Source organism: Medicago sativa, chromosome 6, assembly GCF_051527215.1.
Source record: "Medicago sativa cultivar Bolivia chromosome 6, Bolivia_mono, whole genome shotgun sequence".
NCBI classification, from domain to species: domain Eukaryota; kingdom Viridiplantae; phylum Streptophyta; class Magnoliopsida; order Fabales; family Fabaceae; genus Medicago; species Medicago sativa.
In genome coordinates this window covers 72,177,047-72,198,364 of record NC_140754.1, presented here as the reverse complement: position 1 = coordinate 72,198,364, position 21,318 = coordinate 72,177,047, and the positions used below count along the sequence as shown (strand labels likewise).

At 40.5% G+C, this 21,318-nt stretch overlaps 2 protein-coding genes across 2 annotated transcripts; both read right to left on the bottom strand.

Moving 5' to 3' along the window:
• Positions 1-15,403: 15,403 nt before the first annotated feature.
• Positions 15,404-16,003, bottom strand: LOC146916696 (uncharacterized). Its single transcript, XM_085721706.1, has one exon. The coding sequence runs from the start codon at positions 16,001-16,003 to the stop codon at positions 15,404-15,406; it is 600 nt and encodes a 199-aa protein (XP_085577832.1).
• A 147-nt stretch (positions 16,004-16,150) lies between these two features.
• Positions 16,151-19,673, bottom strand: LOC146916695 (uncharacterized). Its single transcript, XM_085721705.1, has 2 exons — positions 16,966-19,673; positions 16,151-16,520 (listed from the first exon to the last, which is right to left on the bottom strand). Exons 1-2 carry the CDS (start codon positions 19,671-19,673, stop codon positions 16,151-16,153), a joined length of 3,078 nt encoding a protein of 1,025 aa, XP_085577831.1.
• Positions 19,674-21,318: the final 1,645 nt, after the last annotated feature.

The following is a 21,318-nucleotide window of genomic DNA, read 5'->3' as shown; positions in this document are numbered from 1 at the left end:
TAATTGTACGTGTATATGGAGGATATATAGTGGGTTGGGGAGAGGAAAAATTGGGCAGAGGTTTACATACATATGCTCCATTTTTCCTTGTGTCAATTTCATCTCTAATCACAAACATATAAATTAAGTTCCCTTGAGCATCTATAAGTTGTTCCTGAGACCTTGCTAATTCACGTGCGGTGCTAGCAAGATGTGACTATTGTATGCTGGGGAGTATTAGCTATGAGACCTACTGCATCGGGTAACCTATCCGGGGTGGCAAAATACTCTTAAGCCCAGTGCTTCGTGCAAGCCTCAGTCAATACTCGATAAGTTTACTTGTTCTCTATTCAATTATATTTAGAGTTCTATTAATTTGATGCTAATATTATTTGTTGTTTATTACCTTATAATAATTCTATGTCATATTTTTCCAACAATCTTAAGAGTATTTTGTTGACATGGAATTATTGTTATAATTATCAAAAGTGACACTGTTGTTATTCTATTTTGAAATTATATATTGTTGTGGATTATTTCTTATATCACCGTAGTACTTCAGGTAGTATTATTTGTTTTTGATTTGGAAACATGGTGTCACAACATGCAATTTAAATATATATGATTTGTCATTTGATTGTGATAAAAGGAGAGGATTTTCCGTGGATGATTCAAAATTGGTAGTGAATCTTTGATTTAAAAAAGAATGTCTATTCAGCTAAAGCCCAAACATATTCTTCCGAAATCAAACTCATGTTTTTCCCAAAAATGGATGGTTCAGAAGATATACAAATTAAAGAAACTAGAAGAGTATGATGTGATCAACTTTGTTGTAAGTTTTAAATTCTTGTACCCTTGAAATCAACCACAAGGGGTCAGGTACACATTCTAACCATATACCTCACAAATCTTGATTTTGTGTGTTGTGAAATTGCAAGAGTATGTATTGAATATGTTGGGAAAAATAGTGCTTGCTCTTGTAGCTTTCTTTTATGCCTCTACATTAGCTATTGAGTTTTATTTTGATAATGATTAATGATTTTACTGTTGGAGTCTTTGAATGCTCTTTTAGCTTACATGTTAATTTTTGAATGCGTGAAAATGATCTTGAATTTTGTTTATCTTCAATTAAATGTTACTAAGTAGATGGTGTACGTGATTAGAACTCGGATTTAAATATTATTGTTAAAACTAAAGGTTTTTAATAGCGGTGAACTTAGTGTAGGAGGAAATGGAAAATAATTCTCTACCAATTATATTGGATAAATGTTGTCATGCAGGTTCTATCAATTTCATCTTATTTCTCATTATTATATATGATTTACTTGTGTCAATTATAAATGATTCATAGCCATGATAAAATTTTCAAGTTTATTTGGTTCAAGTTTAAGCTGTTGTGAATTGATGTATACAAGTACCTAATTTTGGTGTATTTCTAATGCTAGGTTTACTTGTGCATCTGACTATGTTATATGCTTCATTTTGATAGTTATTTACTCTATGAGATTTGGATATTTTTGAGCTTTGTTTGAGTCAACACTTGAATTGTTTTGTTTACTATGTGAGCATCACATAAAAATTTCATGAGAGTGACTTGGAATTATTTTTATCTCTTTAACTTAAATTTCGATAGTGAGATATTGAGTTGTCCATTTTTTTATATTATGCATTAACTGTCATTTTAATAGATGCAATAAGATCGTAGCCATTGAAGCATGAAAATACATACATGACAAATAAAGAGAAATTCATTAAGATACATGTATGATATTATGAGTGAAATAAGTGCAATTGAGATGTTGTCGCTTAGAAATAATCTAAGTAGACCTGAATATATTCTTGCGACACTTGCTAACTCATGAGTTATATATTGAGATTCACCTTAAAATAATGGTGACATCTTGTGGATTATCCATTATATTAAAATAATACAATGATGTTTAATTTATCTATATGTGGATTTATTTTTCCCAATGTGGGGGTGTCGTCACTTGAAAAATAATTCAAGTAGACTTAAGTAAAAATTCACAAACTGATTTATATTTACCCAATGTGGGGGCGTTGTTGCTTGGAAGCATTTTCAAGTAGACCTGTATAATAATCTAAATAGAGATTTAATTTTCTCATATGTGGGGGTGTTGTTGCTTAGAATTTAATTAAGCAAACCTATGATAATATATCATAGATGATGTTTTGATAATATATATGAGATACTGACTGAGAGACGTCTTGGTCAATGTATTATTTTTGATACAGCTGTATAGTGAAAAATATATTTACATCGAAGAGGGATGAATTATGTCCAATACAAAAATTGAGAGTGATGGTAACCCAACATAAATTGTGAAAATTCGCAAGGTTATGTTCATATGGATAAGAACAAGTCACTTGTCAATTTGATGAGACACTATCCATTTTATTTTTGAGAATTCATCCCTATGGTGTAGGATAGTGTATACTACAGTGTTGTAGGTTGAGTTCATACTCTTAATAAATCTATAGCTCATTCAATTGAGTGGTGTGCTTGACTGTGGTGTACACTTGATAGATTTACTTATATGAGTGTTGGAGGTGGGGCCGCCTCTATGAAAGTTTGGGCAGACTTTCTAGAGTCACTCATGAAATCCAGGCATAGGTGCAAGGCCAAAATGCACCACACCGCGTTGAACAAACTTTGGACGAGAGATCAATGTGAGTGATGAAGTCACTGATTCACATACGGAATGAGGTTCATAGATGTTATAATCTCACCGACATTCTAGTGGGTCAAATTTCATTTGCTCTATGTGCTAGCTCATAGTCCAAAAGACACTAGTGCTTATGCATTGATTTTTCACGCTCATGGGGAACACCTAAAACTTTAAAATAAATTGTGGGGGATTGTTGGAATTTTATTTGATAATTTATTTTAAAGTTAAGTATTATATATATTAATTATTATTATTTAATTAATTCCTTTGGCTTGGTCATAGTTTACTGTTACTTGATATTTCCTATTCCTAAGCTAGCCGTTTTACACATGTTGAAATGCTTATTGAATGACTTTTACTTGCTTTTGGTCCAAGCTTTGATTTGGTCTTTGTAACAACAATTTCCCCATTAATTTCGGTTTGAACTTTCACTTAAATATGAATTAATTGTATGTGTATATGGAGGATATATAGTGGGTTGGGGAGAGGAAAAATTGGGCAGAGGTTTACATACATATGCTCCATTTTTCCTTGTGTCAATTTCATCTCGAATCACAAACATATAAATTAAGTTCCCTTGAGCATCTATAAGTTGTTCCTGGACCTTGCTAATTCACATGCGGTGCTAGCAAGATGTGACTGTTGTATCCTGGGGAGTATTTGCTATGAGACCTACTGCATCGGGTAACCTATCCAGAGTGGCAAAATACTCTTAAGCCCAGTGCTTCGTGCACGCATCAGTCAATACTCGATAAGTTTACTTGTTCTCTATTCAATTGTATTTAGAGTTCTTATTAGCTACTATTTACTAAATCACCTTAATTTAAAATAATAGTTTATGAGTGAGTTAGTGGGATAGAAGCAAAAAAGATTATTATGGAGAAGAAAATAAAGAGTAATTGCAAAGCTGTCATTTTACAATCATAAGTCTCGATATTTAAAAGTCAACAATTAGGGAGAAAACTTCTCAGAACCTCCCCACTTTCTACTTCACGTTAAACATAACCAAAAACCCTCACCCTTGACTCCCAATAACAACAAGAACGGTTCCAACAATTCTTGGCATCATCACTGGCCCCTTCTTAATCAGGTGAGTTCTTATTAAGTGTTGATTTTAGAGATTATAATTTGAGAATTAAATAGGTATAGTAATTCAGATATAAATTGGTAATTGAATTAGTCATCATATAGAATAGATGATGTTGTTACTAGAATCCCCACGATGAACGGTGTGGAAATGAATTTTGAGTTGTTAGAACCCAAAAAGGTGTAGCTTCTGTGAGATGTAGCTCTGTTAGGTGTAGTTCCCGTGAGATGTAAAACCTAGAATCTACATCTACTTGTTTATATGTGAACCTGGAGCATGTAGCTCTTATATAATCAAAATTGGTGGATACTACTTATGGGCAACTAAATTAAGATCATTATATATGGGTAGGAATGTGAATCGTATAATAATATTAATACTCATATGTATATATATTAGGTAGTTCTTATGCTTTGGATTGTGAAGAACCTGTGTCTATTAACCTCTATTATGAATGGAATTATACACATATATATCTGTATGTGCCGCACTGGATATATATATATAGACACACACACACATACATACACATACATACACATGAGAATTAGCTTCTATGTGGTAGTGGGTTTTGCACCTTTAAATTTTAAGTTATGTTCTATTCTAATGTCGAATATTGTTACAGGTCTATTATGTATCTATCATAGTTTCTAAATCAAGGTGAAAGACACTAGTCATTAAATTATATGACTAGGCAGTATAATGAAAGAATTTAAAAGATACAAATTGTGAGGTAGAAGGGTATCCTCATGAACATGGTATATCCTAAGTATGTTCGGTAAGGGAAGGTAAATGGGGCGCCATTTACGACTTATTAGTCTACCTTACCGGTTGGCAACCACCTAAGTATACTCGCGCTCGGGTGGACTTTTGCAACACGCATAGATAAGTAAAGGATGAAAATACCTTAATGAAAAGGGTTGTGTTGATAATTAAATTCTATAGTAGAGATAGACTATATTATTCATTCTTTGATGAATATGTATTAATGATGATGAGCTTACAGTATCTAGCCATAATTAGAGTTTTAGTAGGAAGTTTATATGCAAAAACTTAGCAATATTATTGAAGGGGCCAGGTACATATATGGTTTAGTTATGAACTCACTGAGATGTATTTCTCATCCCAATTAGTTGAATTGTTGAAGGCAAGGCGAAGGACACTTGGGGAGTTGTTCGTTGTGGTAGTCTTTCTTTTAGTTTCGTTAACTTTCATTCCCTAATAAATTGAAGTATGCACTATGTACTCCTTGATTATTTTATGTAATAAGTACTATGGTTGTTTGAGTTTTAACTTTGAGTTTTACCAGTTTCTAGTATCGTAGTGAATATTTCTATATTATTTTCTAGTTAATAATATGGAGTGTCACAATCAGCATGAAGGTTTTTCCTCCCTCCAACCATTTCCAATTACATCATTCCATAACTATAAACATCAGACTTGTGTGAAACTCCTCCAAAATTTCTATATATTCCACAACTCTGGAGCTACATATCCCTCTAGCATTTGACATCGAAATAATGCTCTCTTTCTTTGGGCAAAGTCTTGCCAGGCCAAAATCTGATATCTTTGGACAAAAATTTTCATCCAAGAGAATATTATGTCAAAATGTAAAATTCGAGTGCTACATCCCCTATGTAGGTACTCCAGCCCTTCAGCAATTTGATAAAGAATCTCCCAACTCAAAGATGGAATGGTTCCAAGTCCCTTATTGTAAATAAGTTTTCAAGAGAACCATTGGACATCAATTCATAGATGAGAGCTTTTTTCTGACCATCAAAACAAAATCCAAGAAGGGCGACAACATTAACGTGAGAGGTTTTGGTAATGCTAGAAACCTCATTCATAAAATCTTCATTTCCTTTAGATGTCTTCAATATCTTTACACATTTTTTACACATTACAACTTGGTTAAATTTAATGGTGAGTCAAAAGAATGAATAAAACCCACGGCCATGGCCAAAACTAGGTACTTCTTTTGGAATAGAATATAAACAAGAATAATAGTTAAAAAAATTGACGTACAGGAACTAAATTTTTAATATATACATTAAGTTTAAACATACATAGCATGATAATCATATCATTCTTAGAGAATTTTCAAAATATATATTTAAACAGTCACATATTTTTAAAATAGTCACATATTCTTCACACAAAACAAAACTACTCTACTAACTATAATTAATAATTTGTTTTAGTAAATCAAGATTATCAATTACCTGTGTAAAACTAAAATGAGACACCGAATATAAAACGGAGAGAATATAATATATGTTAAGATTGCATACAGTGTAAAGTACTCGTTGAGGTAAATTAATTTTCAACTTTTTTGATAAATAAATAAATTGACACACAATAAAATCTTCACATTGGGGTACTTAACATTTACCTTTAATGACACTGACACATATGTTAATATTTTTTTTTATCTTTTTTAAAAGCCAAACAAAGATAATTCATTAAAATGGCACAGCCAAAAAAAGAAAGATAATACATGAGTACTTATACAAATTCCATCAAAACTAAGACACACCCAATACAAACCAAATAACATTATAAAAGACAAAGGAAAGCACCAACAGCTCTACAATTCCAAGATCAACTATCCCCAAAACCCTATGAAACACAGACACTGACACGCCAACACCGTTAATAATTTGAAAAAATCACATAATTTAATGTATTTATATATGTCAGTGTCGCGTGTCCGACACCGAGATACGGCTAATCCAAAAAGTGTTCATGCTTCATAGCCAAAACCAAACACAATTGAGATAAATTTCCAGCTCCTCCTGCTACAGATACTTTCTCCTACCTTAGTGCAGACCTCCTAATAATGCTTTCACCCTGTCAACTAAATTTCCAAGCATTGCAATGGATTTCTTCCACCCAAGCCTATGGCGAATCAGTTTTGTTTTTTAGATGTTTTCACATTGCGGTCTTGTCACATTACCCATATACAAGCATACTAAATGACGCTGAATCTTTCTAACATGTCTCTTCCCTCGTCTATCAAACCCATTGTTAATTGTCACCAAGGCCTTAAATATTGCAAAGAATATGGGCATGGCCGTATCTGAGGCAGGGCGAAGAGGGCGACCGCCTTATGCCCCAAAAAATAAGTACGGAATGTGGGCCCCAAATTCTTTTTTTAGGGGTCTATTAGGTCTATAAAAATTGCTTAGTTTTTGTGTATCAAATTTGATGTTTAAATATATTTATTAGTTAGTATCCAAATTGTAGGTTCGCCCTTAGGCCACCAAAATCTCAGAAACGGCGCTGAATATGAGTGACGAAACGATTAACCAATAGATAAAAGGAAGTGTCCTTACAAACTAGACATATGATGGTGAAGGGTTGTTTAGTCTAACCGCTGGGGCAAAGTACTCATTTGTTATTTATACGTATATATATAAAATATAACGTCGTACTTTAAAATGTGTATATTTACCTATTAACAATGTTTTGTTTAGGGTTTGGGTGAGCCGTGACCCACCCTAGCCCATAAGTGGTTCCGCCACCGTTACAAACCCTTACAGGTGTCACATATACTCGGCAGCCATTGTATCTGCTGCCACCACTCACCTCTACCGTAGTGTATTAGCCGCTCAATTACTTTAACCTTTACTTGTAAGTATTAGAATGAAGTTTTAAAACATGGTTCCATTATTTGAGAGAAATGATATTTGAACAACCATTTTATGATAATTTTTGTAAAAACTTTCTTTAACATACTTACATTGTATTTATACCTTCTCTTTTCACTGCTTTGATTTTTTTGTCAATCCTTACGTTTCTTTGTATATTTTAGTTGTCCAATAAATTGTTTTAAATTTCATAACAACTTTCTTTAACATACTCACATTGTATTTCCACTTTCTCTTTTCATTACTTTGATTTTTGTGTCAATCCTTACATTTCTTTGTATATTTTGATTGTGCAATAAATTGTTTTAAAAAGTGGTTGTTCAAAATAACATTAATCTTCTTGGAATAGCTCACACCTCACGTAGTAATTTTTCAAATCACGTTTTTCTTGTGAGAGATCTAACAAATTTTTATCTAATTTTTTTTTGTGGGAATCTAAAAATATATTTGTTTTCTCTATAAATCTGTCAACATTTTCTATTGGTTATTTTTCATCTTTCTTAAAACTTCAATCATACGTATATATTTGGTTATCAATTTTAGTCTTTATCATTGGTAAAACAGTTTTAGGCCTCAATGTTAACAATGACAACAAATGTTCTTTAAAAAAAAAGAAAAAAGCAATGACAACAAATGTCTAACAGAAGTTCATGTGACATCATAAAAAATTCGTCAATGTCAAAAAAATAGTTATATAATAAAGTTAATTAGATATTTAAAAAAAAATTTAATTAGATAGACATTTTAAAAATAAACTCTCCCTCTCCAACAAGCCGGCCCTAGTTTTCTCTTCCAGTTTCTTCGTTAAGGGGTGGTTTTAGGTCAATTTTTGATCTGAAATCACCCCCTCTTTCATCTTTTTCTCTCTATTTCAATCTAAATAAGTGATTTTCCACGTAGATCTAGGTTTTTTCTTTGTGATTTCATCATCTAAGTGTGGTGGTTTGTTGTTCGTCGTCTTGTGCGGTGCTGTTTGATTTCTCGTCTTTTTGCGGTGCTCATTTGATTCATCTTGAAAGATCGATTATTCAATCAAAGATTTGGGGTGTCAACGTTGCAGATCCGGAGGCTATGGATATTCCGGTCACTTTAATTTTATCATATATTTTTGTAGCCATTATGCCGTTATATGCTATTAACTTGGATGCTGTGAGTTTGTCCGCAGATTCATCCTTTACGTTTTTAGCGGTGTTGAATGATGTAATCTCTCGATTTGAATGAATGAATATCATTTTGTTTTTGTCAAAAAAATTCGTCAATGTCACTATAGTTAAATTGGAGACTGAAATTGGTAATAAAATTTGTGTAGTTGAAAAAGTTTAAAGATAATGTTTGTAAGGGCTAAAACTAAAAATAAAGTTTATATGTTTATACCTATAATGTACGGGAAAATTTATTCTTTATCGTCAAAAGTTACATATTATTTAAATATTTTTTTTAGAGACATATTATTTAAAGTTGAAAGGAATATTAATTTAAAATATAGATATAGAGTATTCATTTTTTTTTTAGGGAAGATATAGAGTATTCATATTAACGAGGGAAAAAATAATGAAAATAGGATAGAGGGAATGGAGCATATATACTATGACCAATAATAATCAGAATAAAAGAGGCGAAACAATAATCAAAACAAAATACTTATGCTAATGACGATTAAAAATAATAAGTTGTATGTTCCAGTTAGGTCGTAACAAAGTCGGATTTCATGGATTTGGAGTGGCACTCCACTGTTGTTAACTCGGTTCATGTTTAACAACAGTGGAGTGCCACTCCAAATCCATGAAATCCGACTTTGTTACGACCTAACTGGAACTAACAGAGTGAATTGTACTGATCCAGATGTATCTTGTGGAACAAGAGTAGCATTTTACTAGACATGTGACAGATCTTATGACTTTTTTTTTTGCAAGGATCCTCCTATGACTGTAATAGGAGATTAATAAGCTATGTATTCAATTAATGTTAAGTAAGTTATTGTTTTCTCCAATTGTTAAGTAGTGATTAATAGATACTATAAGCTCTGAAATTTACAACATTTCCACTTGACTCATTTCTTATGTTATTAGTAATCCATACAACTTATTTAAAAAATCTATAACTTCTTATAATTCTGGTTCAATGAATTTCATCTCATTTGATACATAAATAACTTAACATTAAAAAAATATTGCATATAAAAATATTGCATATCAGTTATGCAATATTTCAAAGTTAAAAAAATATTTCAATGAATTATGTAGCAACCTGGAACTTGGTAACTAATATTAGAAGCTTTCTTCTGGAGTAGTAATTATGTAGCAACCTGGTCAAAATATTGCATATCTATTATGCAATATTCAATGAATTATGTAGCAACCTGGTCAAAATATTGCATATCTATTATGCACTTGATCACTATTAACAAAAAAAATATTAATTATGCACTTGATTAAATCTGAGAATATACTCATGTCATTTTTAAAATTCACGTTGGTACCCCAAATTAAAAACTTAACATTGTATGTGATCGTACCTGATCAGAAGGAGACTGCCGGTGCTTTGAATGCGGTGGTGGTGACGGTGGTGGAATACGTTAGAATGCTTCTTGGAGCGGATGGGGGGTGTGTACCTGCAAACACTCCGACGCTCAAGTCAGTAGAGATCAGAGAGTGAGGGGTTAGAGGAAGAAAAGAATTCTACCTTAGGGACTGCAGTGAGTCCCCTATTTATAGAGGTGGAGAGCTGCAGAGCCGTTGGAGAGGCACACCTGACTCCGGCGGTTACGAAATCGTGGGAAGTGTAACCGACGGAGAGTTTATTGCGGGAAACGTGCAGAACGTGCAAAGAGACGTTGGGGTTCGTTTGAACCAGTCTCGTTTGCTTCGTGCACCCCCCTCGCGGAGAGGGGTAAGTTGTGAGCAATAATGCCAAACGTGGAGTTTGGGCTTTGTAAGGTATTGGGCCTAAGTAAATGGGCCAAGAATCCTTTTGGCCGGTCCAGAACAGTAGCCCCCCAAGTCGTTGCTCTTGATAAAGAGTGATGACTTAAGTGCGGGCGTTTTGCTCGTCAGGAGTCGACCTCAAGGGGAATTCAGTTGGTATGTATCCCCATGCTAGAGGAAGAGATGGATCTCGTTTGCGGACTTATGCACGCATTGACTCGGAGAATCGTTTGCGAGGTGGACCGAGAATGCTGAGAATTTGGGCCGAATGGGCTCTCTTATCTCGAAGCGTTTGTTCTCCCTCTAACGATTTAAGTTCGCCTGACAATGTGGCGGAGTCCATAATATGTATGTCCGGCGGTGAGATCGGACGGAAAGATTCCCTCGTCAGGAAGTTTGGTCGAATGTCATTCCGTAATTAATGCCAACGTCTCGAGGAGGAAGTTGAAGGGACATGACCTTTGGTTTCTGAGTGACACGTGTGAAAGCTGTTGGTAGCACTTGAGTGCCTATAGTTTCCAGCGTGTTCTCGGGTTGTATTTCCGAGGTGTCATCATCACCGTTGATTGAACCCTGACATTCTGAGAACCGTAGTGAAGGATCATAGCCCTTGGATGAAGAGGTATGATTGAACCTGGACCATCGAAGCAGCGCTTTAGAGGAGGAGTAGCGAGTGAAGGGATGCACCGGATAGACTTTGTGACTTTTGGGTGGTTTGTGAAACGAGTATAAATAGTTCCACTGTTGTTTTGGAGAGTCACTGCATTTTCGAATTTCTCCGAGACTTAGAGATTTCCCACAGTTTCCAAAAGCAAAGTTCTTCCGAGTTTTCGCCTTCCAATCGCAACTTCACTCCCTTCCTTTTCACAGGTAACGTTCTGATGACTTGTTTCTTTACGTCTGTATGTTCAGTTTCTGTTCTTTTTAGAAACTGTAGGAATGCATGCTTCTAGGGTAGACGTAGGTTTGACTCGGAGGTTTTCGCCGTTGGTTTAGGCGGTTTCCGCCGTGCATCAAAGGATTCTGCAGATATGCTGTCTGTTTTCTGTTTAGTGTTTAGAAAAACATTGGCGACAGGCCTGGGTTTCTTCCGTAAGCTTTAGGTTTGTTCGCTGAGGGTAGATCCGCTCGATGCGTGAGTTGAGTTTCTAGACCTCTTAGCTTTTTTATGGTAGCGATTTGATCCCTTCCTTGCCATGACCGACCTGATAGGTGAAGGAAGGGTGGATCTGACTATTAGATTCACTTTTTCCCTTACTTTTTCAAGATCTGTCATGGCTGACGAGGGAGTTGCTGCGTCCGTCGTTATGAGGCCCGGAGAGGAACCCTTAGAAACGGAATCAGTGTTTGCCGCCGATGGTGTGAACGAAGCACCTTTTGACCTCATTGCCGCCGATAAAAATTACGCCTTTCCCATGTATGAGGTGGTTTTCAAAGACATGGGTTTCCGGCTTCCTTTCTCTAACTTCCAGCGGGAGGTGCTCCGTTGGACCAAATTGTCGCCTACCCAGATTCATCCAAATTCTTATGCCTTCATGAGGGCTTTTGAGCTGTTGTGCGATTATCTTCACATCCCTGCCTCCAAGAACGTCTTTTTCTCCTTCTTCACCGTACATCGGGGTACGAACTGAGTTTCTTTTCGTCAGACCTAGAAGATATTTGAGACCTTTGCCGGGAAGATCCGGAGTTTCAAAGAGCGCTTCTTTCTGGTTCAGCCAAAGAGTACAGCTGCTCTGGAGAATCTCTTGGAAGCTGCTAAGGAAGGCGAGCAGGAGCGCCGTCCTTTTTTCCACCTGTGCTGGTCTCAGGACCATTTTGCTTATGAACCGAAGGACTTCAGTCGAACCGTTGCCACTTTGACCGACGAAGAGAAAGGCCTTCGTCAACAACTCTGGGCTTTCATTGAGTCCCTTCCCCAAAGGGTTAAGACTGACCGACGGAGGGACCCTTTGGTGAGTGCGGACGGGACCCCGGTAACAGAGCCCCGCTTCATCAATACTTACGAGTTGTTGACCTCTGATAATTCTGATGCCTGCCTGGGTAGTTTATTTTTCGTTCTTGTCTCCCTTATTGCATTCTTGTTTGTTTCTCCTAACTGACGCAGTTTCCTTTGTCTTTGTGTCTGCAGAGAAAATGAAGAAGGACTTGGGAGCCCTTGTGATCGCCGCGAGCAAGAAGATCTCAGCCAAGAAAAAGCGTAAAAATGTCCAGTCTCTGGAGCATTTGATTTCTGGATCTGGCCCTAGCTCAACCCCTGGTCCTGTGGTGGATTTGGAAGGGGAGGAGCCGCCTGAGGAGTTGGTGCAGGATTCTGCCAAGAGGCAGAGGGTGAGGGTGCCTTCTAAGGATCCAATCACTCCGATCAAGGCTGTTCCTGTCAGTTGCCGAGGGTGTGGTCCGAGCCGGAGCAGTGTGGTCCCCAGTCGACCCTTTTCTTGGATGATTCTGAGTTGAGGATTATCCAGGATCTGGGCCCAGCTGACCGGAGCAAGGTAATAACTGATGGGGTTATTGCCACCATGAAGGCTCTGGAGGTTGCTGCTGCCTTGAACAACGCTTCTCTAGACAGTGAGATTCTGGTCGATGCTCTGGTGCGGGAGAAGGATGCTTTGACCGTCAAGGTTGCTGTCCTTGAGGAGGATCAAAGGAGCAAGAGGTCAGTTGCGGAGGAGCGTGATCGTCAACTTGCTTCTTTGAAGAAGCAGTTTTCTGAGGCCCAAACTGCTCTCGAGCAGGCAACCGATTCCTCCCGGAAGCTGGCGGAGGAGAAGGCGTCTTTGGAGGAGGCTCTGAAGAAGGCGGACCTCCCTGGAGAGGATGAGGCGGAAGACCTTGCTGTCCTGCGGCGCGCCGGCCTTGTGGACAGGATTGGTGAGCTGGAAGGAAGCTTGGTGGAGGCCCTCCAGCTTGGCTTTGATCGGGCAGTGGCCCAGTTGAAGGTGACGAACCCTGGCTTTGAGCTGAATGTCGAAGGAATTCACCCTCTTAGCGAGGTGAAAGACGGGGTGATCGTTCCGCCTCCTGATTCTGAGGAAGATGACGGGCATGTTGATGAAGCCCAGGCCTGATGAGGCCTTATAATTAATATCTTCTTCAAAATCTTGTAATGACATTGTGCGCCCTTAGTGGTTTTATCACCTTTATAACATGATTGTTTTATTCTCATTTATACTTGTTTCTGAAATGTATGATTTACTTTCAAGTATAATGTTTTGAATTTGAATGTTCGTTGTGTGAGGCTTTAATATTGTTTGAAGTATTTGTTGAGAGCGAATTATCTATCTATCTTGTATGTTTGACAGATTGCAATAATTCGTGTGCTTTTAGTTGTTCAACTTGCGAACTTGTCTGCTTTCGAATTGCGTAGTTCTTAAGTCGAAGTGTGGGTGGGATGGACTACCCCCCGCAGTCATTATTTCGACGAAGTGACTGAATGACTGGAGAGTCTTGCACGCCCGCCCAATGTTTTGTTTCTTTGACTTGATGAAATCAAAGTTTTGCCTTTTGCTTTCCAGGTAATAAGTTACTTTGGTTGGAAAGTTTTTACCTTTGCGTAGTTTTGCAAGGAAGAGTTCAGGCAGGAAGTTTCTAACTGTTTACCCGGGGTATTAGTAAGAAGAGTTGCACATCCAAGAGATTGCTTATCTGAATGTGTGTCCAAAGTTATGGATGTGTAACAGCGGGTGAACGAGAGAATTTTATCTAAGTTCACTCCACTGAGGCGTGAAACACCCATCGTGAGCTGGGGTTCTACCTAACATGCCGAGCAGTGATGTCGCAGCGGTAAGCGTACATACTGAGGAGTAAGAGAATGTGTAAATTCTTCCCATCCTTTTTCTTTTTGGATTCGGAGTGGCACAACTTTCCTCTTCCGTTTATTTGCTCGACGAGGAGCTATGAGTTCGTTTTTTAGAACTAAGTATGTACATTAGAGTAAGTTGGCATTGTTTGCCATCTAAGTGTAATACTTTTTGAGTTTTTCTGCATTCCAAGTTCTTAGAATTGCGTTTTGATGGAGGTCTTCGAGTCCGTAAGCTCCCGTTTCGGTCTTCATCCGGATCCTGAAGGGGCCGTCCCAGTTGGCGGGGAGTTTCCCTTCTTCAGAGTCCTTCTGGTTTCGCCGGAGGACGAGATCGCCCACTTCGAATTCCCTTCTTATGACCTTTTTGCTGTGTCGAGTGGCTACTTTTTGTTTTAGCGCTGCTTCTCGCAAGGTCTCCCCGATCCTGACTTTGTCGACAAATTCGAGCTCTTCACGTAGGTTCTCCGTGTTGGCGGGGAAGTCAGTGATGTAGTCAGTGCGCCATGTGAGCTCGGTTAACTCCATGGGCAAGACCGCTTCTGTCCCATACGTGAGTCGAAAGGGTGACTCGCCAGTTGTAGAATGGGGAGTAGTTTTTTAGGCCCAGAGGACTGCGTGTAATTCCTCCGCCCATTGTGTTTTGGCCGCGTCTAGCCTCCTTCGTATCCCTCGTAGAACTACCCTGTTTGCAGCCTCGGCGAGGCCGTTGGCTTGAGGGTATTCCTTAGGTAGTCCTGGAACCTTTGGTCCGTGAACTGTGTACCATTGTCGGATATCACTAATGTTGGCACTCCAAATCTTGCTAAGATGTTTCTTTTGAAGAAACGGAGTACGTTTTTAGCCGTGATTTTGGCTAATGGTTCTGCTTCGATCCATTTGGTTGAGTAGTCGATCGCGACGACCAGATATTTGAGTTGCCCGGAGGCTTTGGGGAATGGTCCCAAAAGGTCGATGCCCCACCATGCGAAAGGCCAAGGGGAAACCAAGGATGTCAGCTCAGCAGGGGGTGCTAGGTGCATGTCCCCATGTCGCTGGCATTTATCGCAGAGGTTCACGTAATCTTGGGCGTCTTTCAACATAGTGGGCTAGTAGTAACCTGTTCGTAGGACCTTTTTTGCGAGAGCTTTTGCACCAAGGTGTTGTCCGCAAATGCCGTCGTGGATGTCGGCAAGGACTTCTTGGGTCTCGTTAGGTCCCAGGCACTTGATTAGTGGAATGGTGAAGCCTCTTTTGTACAGGGTTCCTTCCACTAATGTGAATGAGCAAGCCCTTCATTTCAACCTTGTTGTTTCTTGTGGATTGGTAGGGAGCTCGCCATTCTCTATGTATCGAGATATGGGTCCTCTCCAGTCTTCCATCCCGATGATCGAGTTGATATCTTGATGCAGAGTTTTGTTGTTTTGGATGCTTGGCTCGCCGAGGACCTCTTGTATTACTGTTTTGTTTCCGTTCGCAGTTTGCGTACTTGCTAGTTTTGAAAGAATGTCTGCCCGAGTATTCTGTTCGCGGGGAACGTGAGTTACTTCTACGGCGTCGAATTTCGTCATTTTCTCTAGTACTAACTGGACATACTTTTGGAGGTGGTCTTCTTTTACTTGGAGCTCTCCTGTGACTTGGGAAGCCACTAGTTGCGAGTCGGTAAAGATTTTCAACTTTTTGGCCCCCATGTCTTTGGCGGTCCGCAAGCCAGCCTGGAAGGCTTCATACTCTGCAGTGTTATTGGTAACAGGAAAAGACAAAGCGAGGGAAATTTTGACAACGATACCTTTGTTGTCTTCTATGATTATTCCGGCTCTGCTTCCCTTAGAGTTGGATGATCCATCTACGAAGACGGTCAATTCTTCAGGGCTTTCCTCGGTTGGGAAAGTCATCTCGACGAGGAAGTCGGCGAACACTTGCGCCTTCAGTGCCTTTCTTGATTCGTAATGTATGTCGAACTCAGACAGTTCGAGCGACTATTTCATCATCCGACCGCCTACGTCTGGGCGACCCAAGATTTGTCTGATGGGTTGGTCTGTCTAGACTATCACCGTGTGCGATAGGAAGTACTGCCTTAGTCTTCTGGCTGCGGTGAGGAGTGCGAGTGCCACCTTTTCGATCCTCTGGTACCTTGTTTCAGGTCCCAACAATGCTTTGATGATGAAGTATACTGGTTTCTGCCCCTCCGCCGTTTCTCTGATGGGGACGGCGCTTACCGGGTCAGAGGAAACAGAGAGATATAGGTACAGTACTTCACCTTGATCTGGTCGCGATAGCACTGGTGGTGCAGAGAGCGGTACTTTGAGGTGCTGCAAGGCAGTTTCGCACTCGTCTGTCCATTCGAACTTCGTTTCTTTCCTCAAGAGTTTGAAGAAAGGAAGTGCGTGTTGAGCGGACTTGGCCACGAACCTAGAGAGCGGTCAGCATTCCGTTGAGCGTTTGGATGCACTTCTTGGAGTGGGGCGTTGGGAGCTCAGTAAATGCTCGACATTTATCTGGATTCGCTTCGATTCCTCTTTCTGTTAGATAGAAACCGAGGAACTTACCCGCTTGGACTCCAAAGGTGCATTTTTCTGGATTGAGTCTCATGTTGTATTTCCGAGTTTGCTCAAACACTCTTTTGAGATGGGCGGCATGATCCACCTCTTGTTGGGATTTTACGATCATGTCGTACATGTAAACCTCAAGAATGTCGCCCAAAAGTGTCTTGTCATAAACTCTGTTCATCATACGTTGATAAGTAGCCCCCGCGTTTCGTAGACTGAAGGGCATTACGTTGTAGTAATAGTTCCCTGATTCGGTCATGAAGGCTGTTTTCATTTTATCTTCTTCAGCTATAAGTATCTGATTGTACCCAGAATAGGCGTCCATGAAGGATAAAAGTTTATAGCCAGAGGAATTATCAACGAGTTTGTCGATGTTAGGAAGAGGATATGCGTCTTTAGGGCAGGCCCTATTAAGATCGGTATAGTCAACACACATACGCCATTTTCCATTAGATTTTTTGACAAGTACACCATTGGAAAGCCAGGTAGTGTATTTGGCCTCGGAAATAAACTTTGCCTCTAGGAGGTCTTTTATAGCTTTTTCTGCAGCCTCTGACTTTTCAGGAGACTGCTTCCTACGACGCTGGGCTACAGCGCTAACTCCGGGATCCACTGTCAGTTGGTGACAGGCGACGCTAGGGTCGATTCCGGGCATGTCAGCTGTGCTCCAGGCGAACAGGTCAGCGTTTTCTCTGAGGCAGGCGATCAGCTGGTTCTTGACAAGTTTGGGGAGATCCTTGCCAATCTTGAAGTTCTTCGAGGGGTCGTTTCCGAAGGGGACCAGCTCGAATTCACCATCGGGAACAGGTCGAAGAAGTTTCGCGTTGAGCGGATCCTTCTTCTCCCGTTTTTGCTCCTTCAGGTCTTCTTTGGTGAACCTGGGGTCAAGTTCGACCAAGTTGGCGTCCAGGGTACTCGCAGCAGCTTTCCCTTTGTCCTCAGCAGGTTTGCTGGGTTGGGAAACCGAGTTCTGGGTTTTATTATCTTGGAGGAAACATCTTCTTGCAGCTTCGATGTCCCCGCTGAGTGAGGCGATGATGCCATCCTTAGCATGGTATTTCAACTTCAGATGAGCGGTTGAACATGCGGCCCCTAGTTGGGCGAGCCCGGTTCTCCCTATAATGCAATTGTAGAGAGACTGGCAGTCGATCACCAGGAATGGGATCTTTATTGTCTTTTTGGCCTCCTCTTCGCCGAAGGTGACTAGTAGCTCGACGTATCCCCATGGTTGGGTGGATGAGCCGTTGAAGCCATAGAGTTCATCCCCAACGTAGGGAGAAAGGTTTTTCTCCGTCAGTTGGAGAGTTCGGAACAGGCTGGTGTACATGATGTCGCATGAGGCTCCTGTGTCTATCAGGACTCGTCTGACATATGCGTTGGCCATTGATGCTCGCACGAGCAAAGGGATGGCAGAATTTGAAGCTCCACCAGTTAGTTCGGAGTCGTAAAATGCCAAAGGTGGCCTTCCTTCTTGAGTGGAGGGGGCCATGGCATTGACGTCCATGAGCTCCTGAAATTTCCTCTTCATGCTGCCCTTGGAAATGTTAAGCGTTCCTCCGGTGATGATGTTGGCGGTAGGGAATTGCTCCCAGGTGCATGAATAGGGGGTGATTTCCACGTTGTCAGGGAAATCCCCTAGATGTTCCACAGACATGGCGATGGTTCTGCCAGGATCGGGACCGTCATCGACAAGATCGACAGCTTTCCTTTCCGATTCTGGATTTTTCACGTATTGTTTGAGTCCACCCCTTTGGATGAGGAGTTCGATGGCGTCCTTCAGATGGATGCAGTCGTCGGTGGTGTGTCCGTGGCACTTGTGGAACCGACAATATTTTGTTTTGTCGACTCCCTTCCTCTCCTGAGATGGAGCCTTTGGTGGCTTGATGCCGACTTCTGCTAGATCGGCTACAGCGATCTCAGCGAGGATTTTCTCCCTTGGCATAGCCAATGGAGTGTACTCGGTGAAGTGGTCGTTGGGCCTATTGCCTTCACGAGCAGCTTTGCCTTCCTTCTTTTTCTCCTGGAAGGGCTTTCTGGAGGGTTCAGTAGCAGGCTCCTCCTTCCTGACTTTGTTGAGGCTGTCGGCGTACAAAGCCTCTTCGTAGGCAATGTAGATCTTGGCGATCGCTAGGAACTCGTTGAGAGTCCTCGGGAGATCCAGGAGAACAGCCTTTTTAACGTCCGTCTCTTCGCGCAGACCTTTGGCAATGAGGTACAACTTCATTGTCTCGTTTGCGCCTTGGACCTGGACGGCTTCTTTGTTGAACCTCTCAATGTAGTCTCGGAGAGGCTCGCTTCTTCCTTGGACGATGGCTTCGAGAGAAGCCACCGTTTTTGGTTGCGTCCTGGAAGCGGTGAAATGGGTTGTTAACTCGTTGCAGAGGTCGCTCCAAGAGTTGATGGAGTTTCTCCTCAAGTTCTTGAACCATGTGACTGCTCCTCGTCTCAGCGTGGTGACGAAGAGCTTGCATTTGACGGCGCCCCGCACCGACCGGTAAGTGAGAACTGCTTCGATGTTCTCGATGTGCTCATCCGGATCGGAAGTCCCGTCGTATGAGTCCATTTGTGGCGGTTTTTCCAGTCCGCGAGGGATAGGAGCTTCCCGAATACGCCGTGTGAACGGACCGTAAGCGTTACGATCTGTTCGGGTATCGCAGGTGTCCAATGAACTGGAAGGCGACCTATTGCGTCTGGGCGGGGATCTTCTCGATGGGGCCCGTCTCGGAGAGGATCTCCTTGGAGGAGACCGTCGGGGGGACCTCCTTGTTGACCTCCGGGTGTAGGATGGGGATCCGATGCTCGCCGAATGCCGAGGGGATCTGGAACGTGACCGACTGGGGCTCTCTCCTCTTCTGTTACGTATCGGGGAGAGAGATCGCCGGGTTTGGATGGTTGGACGCGCTTGCTCCAGATCCATCAGCCGGCGGTTCTGTTCCTCGATTAACGACGTTTGTCGTTGAACCGTGCGGATCAGGTTACTGATGAGTATGCCGGATGATGCTGCATCTTCTGGCATCTCTGTTGGACGGCTGGGATAGGAAGTACTTGAGCTGGTTCCTCTCTGGGTGTATCCGCAGGTGAAGGTGAAGATGTCACGCCATCCTGTTGAGGAATGCGCACCTCACTTCGTAGCTGGGATTTGGCACCGTTGGCAGCCATTGTAGTTTTTTGTGAAAAGCTTTGGTTTTTAGGGATAAAGACGGGGAAGCTTATAGATCCCCACAGACGGCGCCACTGATCATACTTGATCAGAAGGAGACTGTCGGTGCTTTGAATGCGGTGGTGGTGGCAGTGGTGGAATACGTCAGAATGCTTATTGGAGCGGATGGGGGGGTGTGTACCTGCAGGCACTCCGACGCTCAAGTCAGTAGAGATCAGAGAGTGAGGGGTTAGAGGAAGAAAAGAATTCTACCTTGGGGACTGCAGTGAGTCCCCTATTTATAGAGGTGGAGAGCTGCAGAGCCGTTGGAGAGGCACACCTGGCTCCGGCGGTTACGAAATCGTGGGAAGTGTAACCGCCGGAGAGTTTATTGCGGGAAACGTGCAGAACGTGCAAAGAGACGTTGGGGTCCGTTTGAACCAGTCTCGTTTGCTTCGTGCACCCCCCTCACGGAGAGGGAGTAAGTTGTGAGCAATAATGCCAAACGTGGAGTTTGGGCTTTGTAAGGTATTGGGCCTAAGTAAATGGGCCAAGAATCCTTTTGGCCGATCCAGAACAGTATGCATCATAGATAGAAGAGAAAAAGGTGAACGATTGAAGTTTAGAATAGCAAAAATGTCCGGTTCCAAGCAAAATTGGAAAAAAACAAATTGGAAAAAAAAGGTGAACGCATATAAGTACCGTAGAGCAAAGTAATTTAGGGGATTTTGGGAGTTCTTTACAGGTTTAAAATCACATTTGGTTGTTTCAATTATCTATGTTGTCAATTTAGATAGACTAGTTTAAGTTCTTAAAAAAAAAATTATTTAGCATTAAATGATGCTTGAATTTAACAATATGAGCAAGTATAGTCATAGTTTTAAAAACTGAACCGGACCGTCGGTCGAACTGGTGGATAGCCGTTCAATCTACTTCAGAAACCAAATACAAATAGCATGGACCAAATTGAAGTTTCACACATGATTGAATTATAAGCAATGACGATTTGACAACACTGTGTACTAAATACTGTATCGCATAACAATAATGATTTGCTCGAATTCCACACAAATCTATAGTTGTATAGCTTGGCAATAGCAGTTACTTCCTCCATCCCTTATTATAGGAACGTCTAACAAAAATATGGTATTAAGAAAAGTTGTTGGAGTAATAAATTTGTCTGTTTATTAGTAAATAACCCTCTATGAATAAATAAACTCAACGTTGATTTATTATATTCTCAGGCAAATTGGTAATACTAATTAGGGATACATTCAAATAAATGAATTTAGAGACAAAACAAATATTAAAAAATACCTTTTGGGTGGGGTTTGGATGAATTTGTAGTGTGCACACTTTGTATCACTATTTTGAATCTCACATAGAATTCACTTTCACAAAGATATAAGAAAAATGTTCTTGTTAACTAGGGTTGGATATCGGTTAAGGAATCAAAACTAAAAATTGTATTAAAAATATAAATTGTTACTTTTGATTAAGTGGTTATTACACAACGATGTTT

Excerpts from the sequence above, each read along its gene's own strand:
- LOC146916696 (XM_085721706.1), bottom strand. The coding sequence starts at position 16,003 with ATGACTTTCCCAACCGAGGAAAGCCCTGAAGAATTGACCGTCTTCGTA.
- LOC146916695 (XM_085721705.1), bottom strand. The coding sequence starts at position 19,673 with ATGCCAGAAGATGCAGCATCATCCGGCATACTCATCAGTAACCTGATC. Across the intron at positions 16,521-16,965 it reads TTCATGGACGCCTATTCTGG|GTTCGTGGCCAAGTCCGCTC; the intron begins GTACAATCAGAT and ends ACCGCTCTCTAG.